Source organism: Tiliqua scincoides, chromosome 1, assembly GCF_035046505.1.
Source record: "Tiliqua scincoides isolate rTilSci1 chromosome 1, rTilSci1.hap2, whole genome shotgun sequence".
NCBI classification, from domain to species: domain Eukaryota; kingdom Metazoa; phylum Chordata; class Lepidosauria; order Squamata; family Scincidae; genus Tiliqua; species Tiliqua scincoides.
In genome coordinates this window covers 107,835,578-107,854,716 of record NC_089821.1, presented here as the reverse complement: position 1 = coordinate 107,854,716, position 19,139 = coordinate 107,835,578, and the positions used below count along the sequence as shown (strand labels likewise).

The 19,139-nt window shown below is 39.1% G+C and overlaps 1 protein-coding gene and 1 pseudogene across 1 annotated transcript in view; one reads left to right on the top strand and one right to left on the bottom strand.

Moving 5' to 3' along the window:
• Positions 1 to 15,565, top strand: part of ATF2 (activating transcription factor 2) — a 50,815-nt gene extending 35,250 nt beyond the window's left edge. The window contains exons 10-13 of the mRNA XM_066612269.1: positions 535 to 684; positions 2,523 to 2,729; positions 8,015 to 8,120; positions 12,594 to 15,565. Of these exons, the coding sequence (XP_066468366.1) occupies positions 535 to 684; positions 2,523 to 2,729; positions 8,015 to 8,120; positions 12,594 to 12,820 (690 nt within the window). The 3' untranslated portion in view covers positions 12,821 to 15,565. The remainder of the gene's footprint in view (positions 1 to 534; positions 685 to 2,522; positions 2,730 to 8,014; positions 8,121 to 12,593) is intronic.
• A 3,076-nt stretch (positions 15,566 to 18,641) lies between these two features.
• LOC136637635 (5S ribosomal RNA) lies at positions 18,642 to 18,761 on the bottom strand (annotated as a pseudogene).
• Positions 18,762 to 19,139: the final 378 nt, after the last annotated feature.

Below are 19,139 nucleotides of genomic sequence, written 5' to 3'. Positions count from 1 at the left end.
TCTTTTTCCCCTTTTTGGATAACTTTAGCCCATCTCCAGTCTTGTGACACTTTCCCCATCTCCCAGAATTTCTCAAAAGATAAAGCATTAAGTTTGTGCTAATGAAACCACAAATTTACCACTGTGTTAAATGGCATTGTCCAGTGCTGTCCCTCTGATGTACATTTTTGTACAGGTTATCACGTTTTTTAACTTTTGAGGATTCATTTTTGTATTTTGCTTTGCATCAGCTGTGGCCATTAAATGCCTTCCATCTGTAGTCCAGAAAATATACAACCATGACATTTTCCAATCAGGTTGTCTGCTTAATACAGTGCAGCTAGCTATAGCGGACTGTTTGGGATCAAAACGCTGGTCTCATATTCTCTCTCATGGTTTGAATAATTTTTGTCCTTGTCAAATGTGGGTTCATTGTTCATTTGGAAAGTGCCTGTTGAGTGTGGCTTATGACATATATAAAATAATGAATTGCTCACCAAATTTGGCATTGCAGAACAGGGCTTGTGAAGTAATGTGAATCTCTTGTCATTTCAGAGATTAAAGGCCGCCTTGACCCAGCAGCACTCTCAGGTAACAAATGGTGATACTGCCAAGGGGCAAACTAGTGGATTGGTTAGAACTCAGTCGGAAGAAGCACGATCGCAGTCGCTACAACAACCTGCTACATCTACTACTGAAACGCCGGTATGAAGCCTCTCTGCTTCCATGTACTTGACTGTTGTATGGTCAGCCAACAAAACAATTGAGCTAACACTCAATTCCTATATGTCTCTGAGTGGAACTAGATTGATTTGTACTCCTGACCCAGTCTAGAAAGCCACAGAAGTGGGATGGGATGGTGATCCTGAAAAGTCACTTAATATCGAGTTTAACTTTTTAAATCTATGTAATCCTAATGTTTGCTAGCTATAGAAATTGTGGATTGCTTTCCTAATGTTTGAAAACTGCAGTGTATAGGTAAAGCTCCAGGTAATCAAGGAAACGTGTAGAACAGGGGTGCCCAAACCCAGGCCCTGGAGCCACATGTGACCCTCGAGGCCTCTCAATGCGGCCCTTAGGGAGCCCCCAGTCTCCAATGAGCCTCTGGCCCTCCAGAGATTTGTTGGAGCCTGCACTGGCCCAACATAGCTGCTCTCAGGGTGAGGGCGACTGTTTGACCTCTTGCGTGAGCTGTGGGATGAGGGCTTCTTCCACTACTTGCTGTATCACGTCTGTTTCACATCTGTGATGCAGTAGTGGCAGCAAAGGAAAGGCCAACCTTGCTTTGTGCAAGGCCTTTTATAGGCCTTAAGCTTTTGCAAGACCTTCAGTCATTCATATAAGTTCCACCTCTAGTATATTAATTTATGTAAACTTATGTAAATTTATTCAAATTTTAATTTAATTAATTCTTTTTCCCCTGGCCCCCAACAGAGTGTCAGAGAGATGATGTGGCCCTCCTGCCAAAAACTTTGGACACCCCTGGTTTAGAATGAAAGGAAGCAGGGCTGTGAACCCTGTATTAGAAACAGGTCTTTTATTGCGGGAGCTCCCTTCCTTGTTGTATAGTTGTTTTATTTCAAGAAAATATGTAGAAAGCAGTTACACCATGGCCTTATGAAAATTGCATATAGGAACATTCCTGATACTGTATGTAGAACATTTGTTCTAGGAAAAGAATGTTTAACATTTTGTATATGTAGAATTATGTCACAATTTTAAAGATATCTCCTTGATAATATCATCCAAATCTAGGGTAAGTTAGGGATCCTATATCTATAACTTCCTATAGATACCTCTTCAGAGTTTATTCAAAGTGCCTCCAAGAAAGGAGATTTGACAACATGTTTCATTCCTTTATTTCTTGTAAATTCGGTGGAAGGGTCAAGAATGCTTCCCTTTCTCTCCCCATAACAGGAATTCCCAGGTTAAAAATTCCATTTTTTTTCCAGAAAGGGCTACTTACTATAATAAAAAGCTGTATAATACAAGTAAATGTCATAAACAATACAAATGTTTTTAAAAACAGCCAGCCACAATCAGTCATAAAAATAATAAAAGAGCACATAAACTACGTTAATAAATGATAAAAACCACCAATAAAACCAGCAAGCATCAAATATTAAAACAACCATGCTAAAATCAGAAGGCTTGTTGAAAAAGGACCGTTTTTAAACCTTGCCAGAAGGTCTAAAATATATGCTTTCTACTTATTTACCTCTTGCATTCAACTTCATTCTAAACTCCAGCCTATACCATTTTTTAATACTCAAAAAAAATGACCCTGAACCTTTTAAACTATGGCATCATATTGTCAACCTAGGTTCAATATGCATTATGGCTAATATGTTTCCATTTTGTTTTTCTTGATCTTTTTTAAAAACTGAAAACTCAAGATTTAATATATCAATTATATTCTGTATGGAATTAGGCTGTGGTGAATCGTAGCAGTGAAAAGGCCCATATTTCTGAATTATGCAAAACCCTTAATCTTGCATTAAAGGTTTGTAGCAGTGAATTGTGATATTCCTTGGCTCTTCAAGGCTTCTCCAGCTCAGCCTGCACCACAGACTCCAAATACAGGGGGACGTAGAAGAAGAGCAGCAAATGAAGATCCTGATGAAAAAAGGCGAAAGTTTCTGGAGCGGAATAGGGCAGCTGCTTCAAGATGTCGACAAAAAAGAAAAGTTTGGGTACAGTCTTTGGAGAAGAAAGCAGAAGACTTGAGCTCATTAAATGGTCAATTACAGGTATCATTTGCTTGTAAATAAAACAAAAACAAAAATCTAACTTTCCATTTAACAGGTTTGAAGACTCGTAGAACACTGTATCCCTTGTCTGATATCAGTTTCCTGGTCCAACAAGCCACAGTTCCTTGGATTGCAAACAAGCTTGAGCACTTTCTCTCTCTTCTTCATGTGCCTCAGAGTCTTCATAAAAAACTTCCTGGATTGTTAAATCGTTTTGTGGGGACATCTTTACCGAAAAGCAATTACTTGAATGCTCCCTGCAAACCAGGATCAGACTTGGGTTTGAAAAAGTGAAGAGTGGGATCCTAAAGTGCCACGTGGCAGGGAAGGTTACATGATGGGTTAGTTATTTTCTTATTTGAGTCCTTATATGGCACTATGTTAGTGTAGGAGGTCTGTTCTTATTAGTGGCACTGCCTACTGTATCCAAGAAGATCGACAGTCCAATCCTAACCTGCGCTGGAATGGGCAGGCTGATTGACCTACACTGTATCCAGCACAGGTGGAAGGTGGACCTGGCACAACTTGGAGTAAGGGGATTTATGTCAATGCCCCAGCCACCTCAAAGGAGTTATTTGAATCTGCACCAGCTAAATCGCTGGTGTAGATCTGAGCAGCCTGGTGTAAGGCCAGGCAGCTTGGGAGGGGGGTTAGGATCTGGCCTAAGTGCTGGGGATGCTGAATGATTTTTAGAGTAGAACTGGGTAGCTCTATCCTCTAGTCCTACATCTCCCTGCTACATATCAGACTAAAATGTCAACAATTCATTGTACCACAAAATAAAACAACTTTTTGTTGCTAAGATGACTAATTTCTAAAATGGCACTGTCATAGGAAGGAACCCCTGGGAGCTTACCAAGGGAATAGTGCCTAGTGATTAGCGTGCACACATGCCTTCCTTCTCTCCGTTTCCCTTTATTGAACTGGCAGCTGAACAAGGGAGAAAACCTTATACTTTATATCTGCTGCCACCATTCCAAACAGAGGGGGCTGTCTGGGAAAAACCTGCTTCTTAGGTGAGCACTGAAGTCCAGGGGATCTTATTAAAAATAAACCCCACATGTCTTCAGGGTAAAGAGATGTCACAGTCCATTGAATTGCCTGTGAACATGAACTAGGCAAGCAAGGGTCAAAATGTAAGCCTAAAAGAAGAGCGTGTTTAACAAAATAGGAGTAAAAAAGTGGATAGTAAAGGTACAAGTAGTTGCCCAAAGCCATGCAGGGCCGCTGGATCTGGCTAGATACTAGACGCAGCAACAGTCTGTCCAGCAGAATCAACATTCACTCTGTAAGGGACACTGCCACTTCTATATTATTAGAGAACATGTAAAGGTAGTGTTTGGGTGTCTGTCAACCCCATCCAATGTTAGTAGTTGAATAGTTATGCAGCCTTTGTATGTGGGTGCTCCAGCTAACTGTGTGTTCCTGTTCAGTAGCAGACAGGCCCTTCCAGAATGGGATATAATCACTTCCTTACATCCTTAATCTTCCAAATGAGAACAGAACATTGCGTTTAACTATTTTTCTTCTTGGAGATAAGCAGGAAATTCTGCTCAGTCTGCTTTTGTTGGATCTGCTGATTTATGCAAGGGGAATGGTGATTGGTCTGTTGCTGGATCTTTATACAGAGGAAGTTAGTGGGGAGTCTCCCTTCCATTTTCATGCTATCATTTGTATAGCTGGTTGTAATGTTTCCCTTGTAAGTTATTTGCTATTTTTGTGTGATTTAGCACCCTGTTGAACATTGTATTTCATGTACAGATTTCAGGCAGGTGTTTGACTGCAGCATGTCTCCATCTGGAAGGGGATCATCACCACAAGAGGAGACAAGAGTCTGGAGACTTTGCCTCCAGAGTCTTATGGGAGGAACTACCCCAGTTAGGATGTTCTCCTTGCCTCCAAAGAGCCAGAACGCTCATGGTTATACTTACTTTCTTTGAAGAGCAGTCCCCTGAGATGAAAGGCAAACTGTTTTTGAAACTTGAGATTGTGTCATGTTTTATTTTGGGACTGTTTAAGGAAAAAAGCTTCAGTGAGGTATGCAAGCCCTTGCTCACAGCTGAAAGGGCTCTCTGTAGGGGCTCTATTCAAATATTTCCAGAATTCTCAAAGAAAAGCTAACCCATTCTATAGTGAATAAAATGTGACCTGTTCATTTATTTTTGTTAAGTGATAAACATTTCCTTATGGGGTTTCTGCTTAAACACGCAAATACGTGAAACCTGTTTTCATAGCAGATTTTGAAGAGTTAATCTTATAGTAATAGATGTAAAGAAAAGACATTCTTTAGAGTCTGCCAAGAGCAAAACCAGTAACTGTGAAGAACAGTTCAACTTGTAAAGAAAATTGATTGTCAAAGAAATAATTAAACTGTACTTTATGTGAAAATATTAATCTGCCCTGCATTTCCATACTAATTCTTCACTTGACAAGCGGGCACAGCTGATCAGCATGGTGGGCAGTAATGGTCCATGATTACTTATGTTGAATATCAAATTTAATAAGTTCGGTCTCTCATAGTGTGGAGTCAGTGAAACACTGCCAGGCTTCATTCATTTCTATTCTGGATTTGTCAATTCAACAAAATAAATAGATCAAAGAATAAGAAACACATAAATATGAGCAATAAAAATACTAAATATTACTGTGCATTGTACTTTACTACTTTTAGAACTCAGATTGTCAATTGCCAAATTATTAAAGTTCACTAATCAGTATTGTTCTTCCCCGGATATAAAATAAATCTTCTGTGAGAGGGTTGGAGTGTGTTACATATGAAAAATTTCAGACATTGGCTTTTAAATATCCAACCAAAAAGGTAACATTTATCCATCCTTGCTAGAAGACTTTAATGTTCTTATGGAAACCCTTTTTGTACAAGTAATTTATTTATGTAAATATATGTTAAAAATGTAAATTTATCTTTAAGATGGATATTAAAATGAGCATTCTTTTTATGTTAAGGTATGTACTATATGGATTATTGCTAACTACAGGTAATGCCTTGGTATCCATGGATGATCTGTTCCCAGACCCCCATGGGTAACAAAATCCGCAGATTGTGGCACATCTCATCTGATTGTGGCTGGAGCTGTGCTCCAGTTGCATTTGGAGATACTTCTGAGGACTGTGGAGGCTGTGCAGGGCCTCTCCGACCCCCAGGAAACCTTCTGAGGCCTCTGGAGTCCCAAAAATCAGCACTTACAATTTTCAGCTGAAATTGGGAAGTTCCTGTTTTCAGCTTTCCAGAGACCTGAGAAGGCCTCCTGAGGGTTGGAGAGCCTGCGTACAGCCTCCACGACCTTCAGAAGTACCTCCAAATGCGACTAGAGCACAACTCCAGTCGCAATCAGGGGACAACTGGTGGGGCAGATCCATGTATTCAGTGAGGACCTGCAGTGCGGGCTCCGAATCTGCAGATAAAGAGGCATCACCTGTATTTCTCAGCCTGTATTTTAAAAGAATAGTAATAGTTTAGATCAGTGATTCCCAAATTTTCTGTTGGGAACTAGTGCTTGTGGGGAAAGGGCAAAGGCAGCAAAACAATCGCACTGCTGCCAGGGATAAAAGTATTTTTTTAAAAGCTCACCATTAGCAGTGCAAGCCCTCCAGGGGTATGGGAAATCCGTGGACCCCTCTGCTGGGCTTCCCGCACCACAGAACAACTAAATAGCTATTGCGAGCCACTTCCACTTGCAATTGTGAAACCAGAGGTAGGCCACGATCACTATTTTTAGTTGTTCTGAGGCATAGGGAGCCCAGCAGACAGCGCTATTGTGGCAGTCGCATTACTGCCTTAGGGCATGGGTCTCCAAACCCCGGCCTGGGGCCAGATGTTCTTCGAACCTCTACACTAACTGTCCTTTGCATCAAATCATTTCTTGAATGAAATTAGTTTCTTCTTCGGTATCCGCAATCATGGACTGTTGTATTGAGTGACCTGGGTATTGCTTCTTGCATCTAATATAGATGTAAATAGAAATACATTAAAATACAGAAGTGTAAATGATCAATTAAACTCGGATATATTTTAGACATTCTCAGTTATAATGTTTGTAGAATCCTAAATTATATTCCCTAACTCTCAGCTCTTTGTAAGCTCTTGGAGGAGGACTGATTGATGGATTGTCTTGTTAATGACTCTTATCTTACATCACTAAGGTCAGCAAGGAGAAAAAAACTTGTTTTTTAAATTGATTTGCTATAGTGCGTTTTTTTTTGCCATCCACGTGAGTGCTTGGAACAAGAACCCACATGAATAATTAGTCTCAACCTGTATTATCCATTCTTGTTTTATGCCTTAGATCAGTGGTTCTCCAACTTTTTCAGCTGACAACTCCCTTGACCTACTGTGCCATTGGCTGTGGCTCCCTATTAGGGCTACAATCCTATACATCAGTGTTTCTCAAGCTGTGGATCAGGACCCACTAGATGGGTCATGAACCAATTTCAAGTGGGTTCCCATTCATTTCAATATTTTATTTTTAATGTATTAGACTTGATACTACTATGGTATGTAACTGCATTTGGGGAAATGTGACAGATCCATACTTTGAACAGGCTACTCTGTATATGCTCCTGGGTATAGGTAGATAGGATTGCAATCTAGGATTGTTAAAAATTTTCCAGCTTGATGATGTCACTTCTGGTCATGACATCACTTCCAGTGAGTTCTGACAGGTTCTCATTCTAAAAAGTGGGTCCCGGTGCTAAAAGTTTGATAACCGCTGCCCTAACAATTTACTTTCCATCAAACTATTTTTGATGAACTATTTTCAGCTGACAATTCCCTTGCCCTACTGGACCATTGACTGTGGCTCCCTATTACGGCTACAGTCCTATACATCAGTGTTTCTCAAGCTGTGGATCAGGACCTACTAGGTCCTGACACCGCTGCCCTAACAATTTACTTTCCATCAAATTATTTTTGTTCTTATTTTGCTCTTCTTTGTCTTGCTAGCAACTTAAATTATTTGGTCCACAAATTTTCACAGAAGATGGTTTAGAACAGATAACCTTGTCTGTGGATTGGGCATATGGAAGCCAGATATCTCAAGAAACTGAATGCAGTATACTAAATGTAAGGTGACTTACAATGTTTTCTTCCAATGTAAAAGGTGGACATCGAACTGTTTAAACAGAGCTTTGGTAGTTCAAAGATGGATTCTTGTTGCATTACCATGCACAGAAAGTATGTGCTGGACCTTTAACAAAATCTTGTAAAATCGAGTCTGAAATGTATGTAACTTGATCTTGGTAAAGTGTATAACTTTCTTCTCCTTTAGAATGAAGTCACCCTGCTGAGAAATGAAGTGGCGCAGCTGAAACAGCTTCTGCTGGCTCATAAAGATTGCCCTGTAACCGCCATGCAGAAGAAATCTGGCTATCATAGTGAGTAATGTTCCATTACCTATAGCCTTAGGCTGTACCAGTGAAATACTGCCAAAGCAAATAGAGAAAACGTTAAAACTGAGAAGTGATGTTCACATACTTCATTTTAAATATAACAGTTTCTGCAAGGTTACTACAAGATAAAATGCTGTGATGTATTGAAGCTTTATTTGAATTCTTAGCATTTTTAAAAGCCACGCTGTACATTGTTTTTATGCAGGTCTCCTGGCTGTAATTTGGTACAGGCTAATATTGAAGGATTGTATACTATTTGAAAATTGACAATACTTAATTAGCTGTATTTTTTTAAAGCAGCTAGAGTGAAATTGTTTCCCTACTATTTATTTCACAAAAAAGTTGCAGTTGTGAGCTAAAGGCTCCTTACTATGTGTTTGCTTGCCTGTCTCCCTGTCTTTCTCTACGCATATTTACTCACTCTCATTTTTTGCTAGGACATCACTCCTGAGAGGGAAAATAGCTGCAGTATTTACAGATGAATAAGTAAAAGAAAAACCAATAGAATGTTAAAAATGAGGCTGTTGGATTTTTTACACGTTTTCAGCATTTCAGAGGTTAATAGCGTGTTTCTTTCTTGTTACTTTTTTTGGTTTTTGAATAAAATACGCAGCCTTAGAACCAGCTGCTGCTATGGAGTAAATGGCCAATTTTGTCCATTGTATACAAATTTGTAACAAATAACTGAGCTGGGAATGCATTAGGCAACATTCATAATATATAACCCACAGCTTTCATTTTTATGATTTAGTGATATTTCAGGATATTTGTAAATGTGAAGATTGTTTCTGCCATATGTAGCCACTTTATTTTAATTTGCCAGTGTCAGTAATTTAGGAGAATAAAAGAACATTTTGTATTGCATGCAAACAGTTCCTCAGGTGCTTGCGATAAAACTTAATGGCCACCATCTTTACTTGTAGTCATTGTAAGCAGTTTCATCAGAATGGGCAATATTTTTTAATTTAAAGGATTCAGGAGATTTAGCAACTCTCTGTGGCTGTATATATTTAGAACATTGATTTTGTCAGTTTTGAACTTATAAATCTTGGTCCTTTGGATTTCCAATCACTTCAACAGAATGGAAAGTGGCGTCTTGAAGCAAATTGAAACCATGCAGAAATATGTTTTGAATGTATATTAACAATGATTGTTGCAGGGATGAGGCCATTATGGCTCCCATCTGACAAAACAACATTATTTCATATAAAAGCTGCTGTAGAGTGATATTATGCATGCATAGTTTGCTCAACATGCCTAGATGTCTTGAATGTCAACACAGCTACCTTACCAGCTGTACATGTAAAATACTTGAGCCTATAAAGCACTATACATTCTCTTTCTCTCTTCCCTTAAATTGGCTTCACTGATGCAAACTAATTTTGTTTCGTGTAAGAAGTGCCCAGCATAACTAGTACCATTAAACATTGCCCTGCATGGCAGATAGTTATCAGATTATGACCTGCATATACAGCTGTTAGCTTATTGTAAATTTACCATAGATAATTAAAGGTATAAGGGTTGCTTTATACCACATCAGGTTTATAACCCACAGACTAGTACTATGTACTATTAACAACAGCTCTCCAAGGTTTCAGATAGACACAATACTGAAGTTGCTATTAATTGGAGAATCCAGAGATTAATTTTTGGGCTTCTGTATGTGCACAACCTGTCCTTTACTACCAGGTTATAGTTATCCTTGTTGGAATAAACAATACAGGCATGCCTTGATTAACTATCTGCTTAATGAAGGACTGCATATACCATGGTAGTCAAAGCATAACAAAGAGGCTCTTAATGAGGCAGTTAGGTCTCCCATAGCCTGCAGCAGAGTATCTATTTACACCAGAGTTTCTCAAACTGTGGGTCACGACCCACCAAGTGGGTCGCGAGCTGATGTCAGGTGGGTCCCAAGAAGGTCCGAGCCGCCATCTTGGAACCTGGCAATTGAAGTGGGTGCCGCCATCTTGGAAACTGGAGCCTGGCAAAATAGACTTCAAAGCTTCCACCTTTGAAGCTGTTGCAGCCTTTCCCTGGCTGGAACAGCAGTAAGCTCCGCCCAGGAGCAAAAGAGCTGCAGGCACAGGAGCGAGGCTGTGCCTGCTTAGTCTCTGTGAGCAGGCTGCTGCAGCCTCCAGTGCTGCATCCGGTGGAGGAGAGCATGTGCTTCTCAGGTAGAGGTGGGCTGCATAAATGGCAGGCAAGAAAGCAGCGATGATGAAGTACATGGAAGTACAATTGCTGCTTGAATTAGTGATTCTTGAGGCTGCTTTGGCCTGTTTCTGTAATATTCATTCCTTTGATAACTGGTGTTGCTTCATCCTTTCTATCTTAATTCCGATGTTGAACCTCAAGGTTTTTTTTCTTTTAAGATCAATCCATTGGTTTTTTCCAATTGGACTTTTCTCACTAGTTTTCTCTTTACAGAAGATTTAACAATTCAGCACACTAAGGTTAAGGTTAGGATTAGGACTAGCTGTGCTTCTGTTGAACTTCCTTATAACCATGGCTAACACTATATAAGTACAGTACTTTTGCTCATTAAAGTGCTCCAAATTGTTTCCTCAGCTCGATCCCAGTACACGAAATCACAGCCAATGCAAACAGTTTTTTAAATACTTGAAGGAAAGTAACCATATTTACATAATGAAATTTTCCTCCATATAAAACTGAAGACAAGAATTGGTTCCAAATGGCAGAAAACCTAAGTAATTGTATCCTAGTCTTCTCTGTAGTGGCCCTCCATGCCTGCAAGTTCTTTCTATGAACGGAAGGAGAATTAAACTTTTAGAAAGAGCCTTTCTGCTTGTGTGATGTGGTAAGACACAAGTGTGAGCGCAACTCCTCTTCTGTGAGTGGAAGGTGCTCACAACCACAGAGCATTGCCACACAAAACTTTTACCAGAATTAAGATTTTACTGTTCAGTGCACAACTGAGCACACAATTACCAGGTTATTTCACCAAATTGCCAAGATCTGAAGTATTTTGCAATAATTTTAATATTTTATTGTGGGTGGGCAGTTTTTTAATTAATTTTGTCCCCAGCCATTTAACATCCCTATCATGAGTATTGGCACTGGTGCATGGTTAGTTGGTGTTCTAAATACAACTGGCATCAGATACTGCTTTATCTGCCTGAAAGGTATGAATGTATGAATTTCTTCTATAGGAGTAGAATCAGAGTAAGACTAAACTTGATCTGCATGCTAGTAAGCCAGTGATGCATTGTGGTTAAGAGAATGAACTCGGTGGTCTCTGTTTGAAATCTCACCTTAGTCACAAATGAGCCACTCTCTTTTAGCATCGGCCTCCATCTATAACATGAGCATAATAACATTGGCCTATTTTACAGAATGGCTTGCTGAGAATGCATACAAAGGAAAAAAGTGTATAGGGAAAGTTTTATAGCAGTCATTCGAAAGTATTAATCATTTTAATTTTATTTCTCCATTTGTATTGGTTCTATAGTGAGTTTATGTCATTGTTCGTTCTTGTTCTTTTTTCCTCACTACAACCCTGTGATGCTAGACTGAGAGACGATGACTGACCCAAAGCCACCCAATAAGCTTCATGGCTGAATGGGGATACTAGGGCTTTCCAAATCCAACACATTAACAACTATACTAGGCTGACTCTCAAAGCATAGTGGTTGAGAACTAGAGAGATAATTTGGGAATGATTTGCTGGTTCTATTGATTTATTTGGTGCCACAGAGAGAAATCTGGGTTTTAAATGTCAATTATTTAGAAGTAGCAAGAACAACTTAAAACTTCTTTGATGTGAGTTTTGAAAAATGCTACTGTTTCTATCACAAATTCCATTTCAGATTCACGGGTCACTTGTGATTATAGCAAAGAGACTGGGTTACCATGATTGTGACATCAATTAAATTACAAACAAATCTGATGATCTCTTCTATTCAGGTATATGGCTTGGATCCAGACATGCCCCAGTAAGAGCAAAGCATGCTTCTGCTTCACAGTAAGGGCAGGTCATGTCCCCAACTCCCACAGACTCTTCTTCAAGGGCAGCTCCATGCCACATTGCACAGGCTTCCAAAAGTTTTCTCAACCCAGAAGAATGGCTTTTCAGAAGACCAGAGATGCTGCAACCTGCAGTGAGGAGGAGCCCCATTTGCAAATGAAACTGCAGTGGCAGTTATTAAGTTCCAAGCCATTATCTCTTCATAGTTGTACCTAATGTGGAAGGTGCTCATCCTATGGGTTGTCAGATATCTTTGTCAGATATCAGAGTTGTATTTTGGCAGAAGAGTTTGCTATCTTGTAGTGACAACATTAAAATGTGTGATTAGCCCTTTCTAAAATGTCATTCTGTTGCAGGCAGTAAAAATCCTGACCCAGATTGCGTTTGGAGATCTTTTATTGTGATTATACAATCATTGGTATACACTTCATTAACACTGGAATAGAAATGCTGTCTTCTTTTCTTTTCAGCTACCGATAAAGACGATAGTTCTGAAGATATTTCTGTGCCAAGTAGTCCTCACACAGAAGCTATTCAGCATAGTTCAGTCAGCACTTCCAATGGAGTCAGTTCCACCTCCAAGGCAGAAGCAGTGGCTACGTCGGTTCTTACCCAGATGGCAGATCAAAGTACAGAGCCCGTGCTCTCACAGATTGTCATGGCTCCTCCATCCCAATCACAGCCTTCAGGAAGTTGATTAAAAACTTGCATTGTTTCTTAGTTATTCCTTAGCAACTTCAAAGGGAAACCGAAGAAAGCAGCCTTCACCTAGGACAAATCTGTAGCTTAAAAATTATTCATCTGTAAAATTCAAACTTGAATTTGGCTTTGAAAGTTGGCAAACAGAGGAATTGCACAGCAGGTTCTGGTCTCTTAGACACCCAGGTTAGTTTTTCTTTCCTAATTAGGATTGCTAGTTATTTTCAGTGCTCGTTGTGTAACGTATTGGTACAGTTGAAATGTACTTCTCCTTCATTGGGTGGTATTCCACGAAACATTGAGCTCAGTTACTTAATGCTCACCCCAAAAACTGTGATAGTAATCTTGTAATATTTTATACCAAAGTTCTGCATAGATTCCTATTGACTTTGTAAAGTCTTCAAGATCATAAGCACTAGGCAAGAGGAAAAAAGTCAGGAACAGTAAATTTGCTTTTAGTCTTTTTGCCTTTGTATTGTTTTGCACATTATGAGAGGGAAAAACTTTGGAAGAATATGTTTGATTATATTGTGTAGCATTTTCTTTGACTTTTTAACTGTTTGGGTGTTTTTTTTAAAGAATTTTGTTTTAACAGGGCCAGTACAGTATATGATATACAGTACTACTTTATGCACATACGTAATCTTGATCAGGGTCATTACTAGCTAGATTTTCTTTTTAAACTGATGTTGGCTTAGCTAGCCCTTCCATTTTTTGAAATCAGGGGCTTCATTTCTGCTGCAGAAACAAATTCTGCAACAACCCTCTGTACTAAACTAATAAAGATTAGCAGACACTCTACAGGGTTATGAAAGATGGAATACTTTTTCCGAGCTAACTTGATAGTTTGTGGTTTCTTGAGTCTTAAAATGAGGAGCTTATTCATACACCAGTATGGTATGGATGCCAGGAAAGTTTAAAATTCCCTCATCAAACAGCTCAAGACTTTTTTTTCATTGTCTTGTATTTGCAAGGTAACTTGTACTTTATTCTTGTGTAAAGCACTGTCATCTTTTAGTAGCAAAATTTTGATACCTTTCTTGTGGGGGGGAGGGGAAATCAATATCTACCGTACCGTGGAAACAATGTAATTATAGTGTGGTGTGCGTGTGTTTGAATGAAAGAGAGAATGGTTCAGTAGTTTACGCCGGCAATCTGTGCTTGAATGTTTAAAGATGCCTTCAATGTGATGCTGGCTTGATAGATGATTACGGTTTTGAAATGTTATTTACTGTGTGAACTTGGATAACTAACATTCCATGATGTAATTTGTTTCTGATGAGATGATTGTAGGTACACTTTTTCTCATTATCCAATCATCTGTAGGATATTGAGTTTTTTAATGTGCCATTATCTATTTTAATTCTGTACTCATGTTCAAACAAACAGTATGCTATTTTATGATTAAGTTGTAAAAACGCAAAAATAGATGTGTGCTTTCACATCCAAGAAACTTTGTATAATAGCAAAGTAAATTACACAGTAGCAACATCTGGCAGTAAAACAGAATTCCATTATGTATATAACAAACCTGTAATGCATTTATTGTGAGTTGTGTAACTCATTTGTTCTGCTCTGTTCTGTGCTCTGTTTTAACCTAGGTGCCATCAAATTATGAAATTAGACATTCAGTATGAAATCATTGAATTCTAATTGTTGGTAATAGCAGAGGACAGCTCTAATTTGTATGATGTGCCACCAAACTATAGTGGAAGCTGGACAAAGTCATCTTAAATTATGTATATATCATTTCAGTGCTTTAAGTCTGAAAATAAGAATTTAAATATTTTGTGTATTAAAAATGTAAGGAAGCAGGTTTTTGCGTGGTTTGCAAAAAGTGCTATAATACATTCATTTTAACTTTTTTAAAATGGAATTTAAATTTGGAAAACAAATTCTCAGAATTGAGCATAAGGACCCATGAGCAGATCTCCAGCACAAAATGTATTCTGCAAGAAACCATTGCAGATAATTGTTGTAGTCACTCCAGAATGGGGGAATGAGTGTGCATCAAGTTGTAATGCAATACAGGTAGACAACATCCACTTTTGTAGACATACCTGATTTATACCCTGGTTTCCTGGTTCAGTAAGCAATGATGTATGTGGAAGCCTGCTTTTGTGCACAGATCCCCTTTTCTGTTATCACCCATTGTGGACTGGATACACTAGGAAGACTGAGGCTACAATCCTAACCTCACTTCCTGGGAGTAAGTCCCATTGAACACAATAGGACTTACTTCTGAGTAGACCTGACTAGGATTGTGCCCTAATTTGGTTATATGTGGTCTTCCAAATCTGAGGGGCATAATCTGCCAGACACTGCTCTGCTATCTTCCTTCTTTTCTGTTCCTAAGCAACTCACTGAAGTGACTGGTGTACTTGCAGTAGCAATGCCTGGTGCTATATAATGCAGTCCTATTTTTTAAATTTTATTTAATATAAAGGTTTGTTGGGTTTTTTTTAGTAATAAAGCTGTTGCTGTTGTAAAGTAAATCTAAATATGTGTGAGGAGACATGTAAATGATTTTAATGATGGGGTAGGTAAGGTCCTGTCTACGTTCAGCAAGCAGAGAAAACAGGTGTATGACCATAGATTCCGTTTTCAAATGTATGTCACACTACTTCTGTACTTCGCATTTGAGATCCTTGCCTTTGACATATTTCACAAACTGTACTGTTTTCTTCAGTGTGCAGTTTGCATGAGTAAATCATCAGAGAATAAAATCTATCTTTAAATTGTTCCTATTTTACTGCAATTATAATTTCTGAAAAGCCACTGGAATCAGATTGTGTTCCTGCTGCAATGGTTCTTACCATTTTTATAGAACATGACACAGTAACTGGAGAATCAGATTCATCTCCTATGTAGTTGACTTCAAACCACACTGCCTTTAACACATTTACTGCACCAGTTATTGAAGTAACCCAGAATATTTTTCATTATTAGGCAGAAGACTTCGGAAAAATCGTGTGGCAGACTATTAAGTAGACAGGTTGCCTTGTTACTTTTTAAGGTGGTGCAAGCCTCTTTGTTGCAACAGATTTATGTTGACTTAAGCTTTTGTGCACTAGAGCAGGGGTGTCAAACTCATTTCATATAAAGGGCCGAATAGCATTCCTGATGCCTACTGAGGGCCGGAAGTGATATCATTAGGTAAGAAGTGATGTCATTAAACAGGTTGTAACCAAAAATAAGCACTTTTTTCTCACTTAGGAACTCATTAGCTGCAAATGACAAAAGAGAAAATACTCAAACCTTGACATATTTCAGGATATGGGAAAGCCCAATTTTCATGTGGGCTACTCTTTCCGCAGTAATATCTCAACACTGCTCAGTGCCTGAGAGCCAGATAAAAAGTTACCACGGGCTACATCCGGCCTCCGGGCCTTATGTTTGACACCCCTACACTAGAGCATCTTTGTAGGTATAGATACGTACATTGAGAGAAGAATTTTTTTTCTTTATCACTGGGGATAAAAGACCATGAAATTGGAGTAGCATTAGGTTTGACACTTCTGTGGAGGGTTCAGATATTAGAACAGAGTAATTTTATCTGTAACTATTTTAAAGGATCCTGAAGTTTCAAGTATTGAAGATTTCTGTGTATTCAGTTATAATTACCATCACACATAAAAATACCAAAATAACATTTTACAGTCTTAATAACAGAAGTCTGCAGCCCTATGTGCACTTTCAAGCAAATAGGCATTGGATTTGCAAATATAAGCTTACTGATTATTTAGGATGAGGAAACTGTCCATAACCATTCAAACCTCAGAATTATTTTGTTACTGCCTGAAAAGAATACTTAAACATGTTAGGGTTTTTCAACAAATACTTGTGAAGGAAGTATTCAGAAGCTCATTAGCTTCCTCTCAAACAACAAGGACCTTTTTCTAGTTCACCTCTAACTGCTGAATGTGTTGCTTAGTAAGGTTTCACCCTCTCACAGCTGGCATGCTTTGAGCTTTCTTTTGTGTCTGGAGTATCCAGAAGGTGAGTAGGTTCTTAATGCTTTGGTATTAGAGAAACCACCTGGTTTGGTCAAGTGTTGACTGTACTAGTCCTCATTTTTAGGGATGGATTACAAAATCGGCCATGAAGGACTCTTATAAGTAAACAATGTCTTTTTATTTTATATACGACACGTACATGGAATTAGAATTTCACATTTACGCATAGATCTGACTGTTGAACAAATTATTTTTATACTGCTTTTCAACTACATAAGTTCAATCAAGTTGTAAATGACAAGCTTGAGGGTTTCTGCAATGTTAGTCCTTCATCTTCCTTGTGTCAGTATTCTGCCTCTTTAATTGATATTACAATGTATTAAAGTTATCCTATCTGCAAATTACAATTATTCTGTTCTAAAATGGTGAATTGCAAAGGTGGGTTGGTAGTTTTTTTTCCTTCTCGTTTCTTTCTTCTTCTTTTGATTTTCTATCTCAATCTTGGTCTTACTGTTTTGCTCCCCCCATTACCCTTAATGGGTATGTCAGAGTGAAATGCATCTTCTGACTTTTACCCTGTTATAAAATGTACCTAAACACTAATACCTGTAAAAGTGATGTATGTGAAACTTCACTTACCTGTGACTTTAGAAGGAACCGATTTGCATGTTTACCAATTCAGTGAGAATGGAATATTATTCCATTGAAAATGTGCATATGCATCCAGCTTATCAAACTGGGAAGATGAGTGAAATCTGACTTGTTGAAATTGCTGCAGACATTAAAGTGAACTCTTTAGGTAAATACAAAGCTGTTTTGCATTGGAGAGCGTATTCTTGAACTGCGGTGCACAAGAGAGAGAGGCTGCTATGGGAGATCTAAGTAATGTCTCTTCCAACTTCCATGTCATTTCCTCTTGGGTTGTTCAGCTGTACTCTAACACCAGACAAGAATGTGAAAACAACATGGGAGCTTTTATGTACTGTAATAAACACGGTGCAATGCTGCAAGCAGAACCCAGACCCACCATGTCTTTTTCGTCTCACTGTTTTACTGTCTATGTGCAATGGGAAAGTAGGATTGGCCTTTGCTCTTTTGTGGAATGTTTGCTGCTAAATGGGACAAAGCATCACTAAGTTCATGTCAAGAGGATGTGGGAGATGATACTGCTAAATCGTAGATTTCATCTGCCTTTGTGATGCTTGTGTACCTAACGTCCCCTACTAATGTATGGCCCAATCGGGTCCATTGCAAAACAAAAGCCCCTTTCCTCTTTGGTGGGTTCCTTCAGTCTCTTTGGGCCCAAACGCTATCCAACATTTCCAGCACTGATGCAGCCATGGCAATAGGACATGTGCTGCATCCTGCAAGGGGTGGAGCAAACATGAGGACTCATCAAGGTAAGATAATGCTTGTTGCCTTACCTGTGGCTGCATCACTGCTGGAAGGTTGGTTACAATTGAACCCTTTGTTTCTTTTTCATTGTAGAACTTTGTGTGTTATTTAAAGGGACCATGCAAGAAAGGAGCACTTTATCCCCCTCCCCTCACTCTCCCCACAAGGCATCTAAAATTTCAAGGAATGCCATTCTTGGTGGAGATATGTGGGATAACAGCATTCCTTTCAATGCCATGGGAGGATGGAGTGAGCGGAGGGGTAGCAAAATGCTCCTTCCTCTTGTGGAGTTTTAAGTTTCATGCAGAAAAGGAAGAAGGGGCTGAAGCAGATGATCTGATTTGGGAAGCAAGTCATAGTGTTTATTTCATGGCTGGGCCAGCGCCCCAGCTCAACTCCATATGGCAAAGCTGGACTCCACTTGGCACCTGTGGTTGGCAACCTTCAGTCTTGAAAGACTATGGTATAAGCCTACAGCACCCAGTATTCCCAGGTGGTCTCCCATCCAAGTACTAACCAGGCCTGACCCTGCTTAGCTTCCAAGATCAGACGAGATTGGGCATGTGCAGGGTAACAGTTGCTGTGGGTGTTTGACAAAACTGGTTATTGGTTGTATCTTAAGCTCTTTTTCTTTCACCAGAGAAGCTTTATTTGCACAAGTGGGAAGAGATATTTATTAATCCCCCCTTTCCTCTGCTGCTCCCTCCATCACCTAAAGATTTGGCCCTGAGGATCTCCCAATCCTCAAGAACAAATTTTTGGAGATTGTAGGAAGCTGAAACAGAGATTGGCACAAATGGAGCAGCTTCCACTCACAAGAATTTGGAACGCATATTGATCTCATGTTTAGGATGGTGAAGATGACTGATCAGTGAGCTGCTGAGTATGGGACTTATAAAGGGATGAACTATTAAGATCATAAGAAGAGCCCCATTGAATCAGGCCGAAAGCCCATCTAGTCCAGCT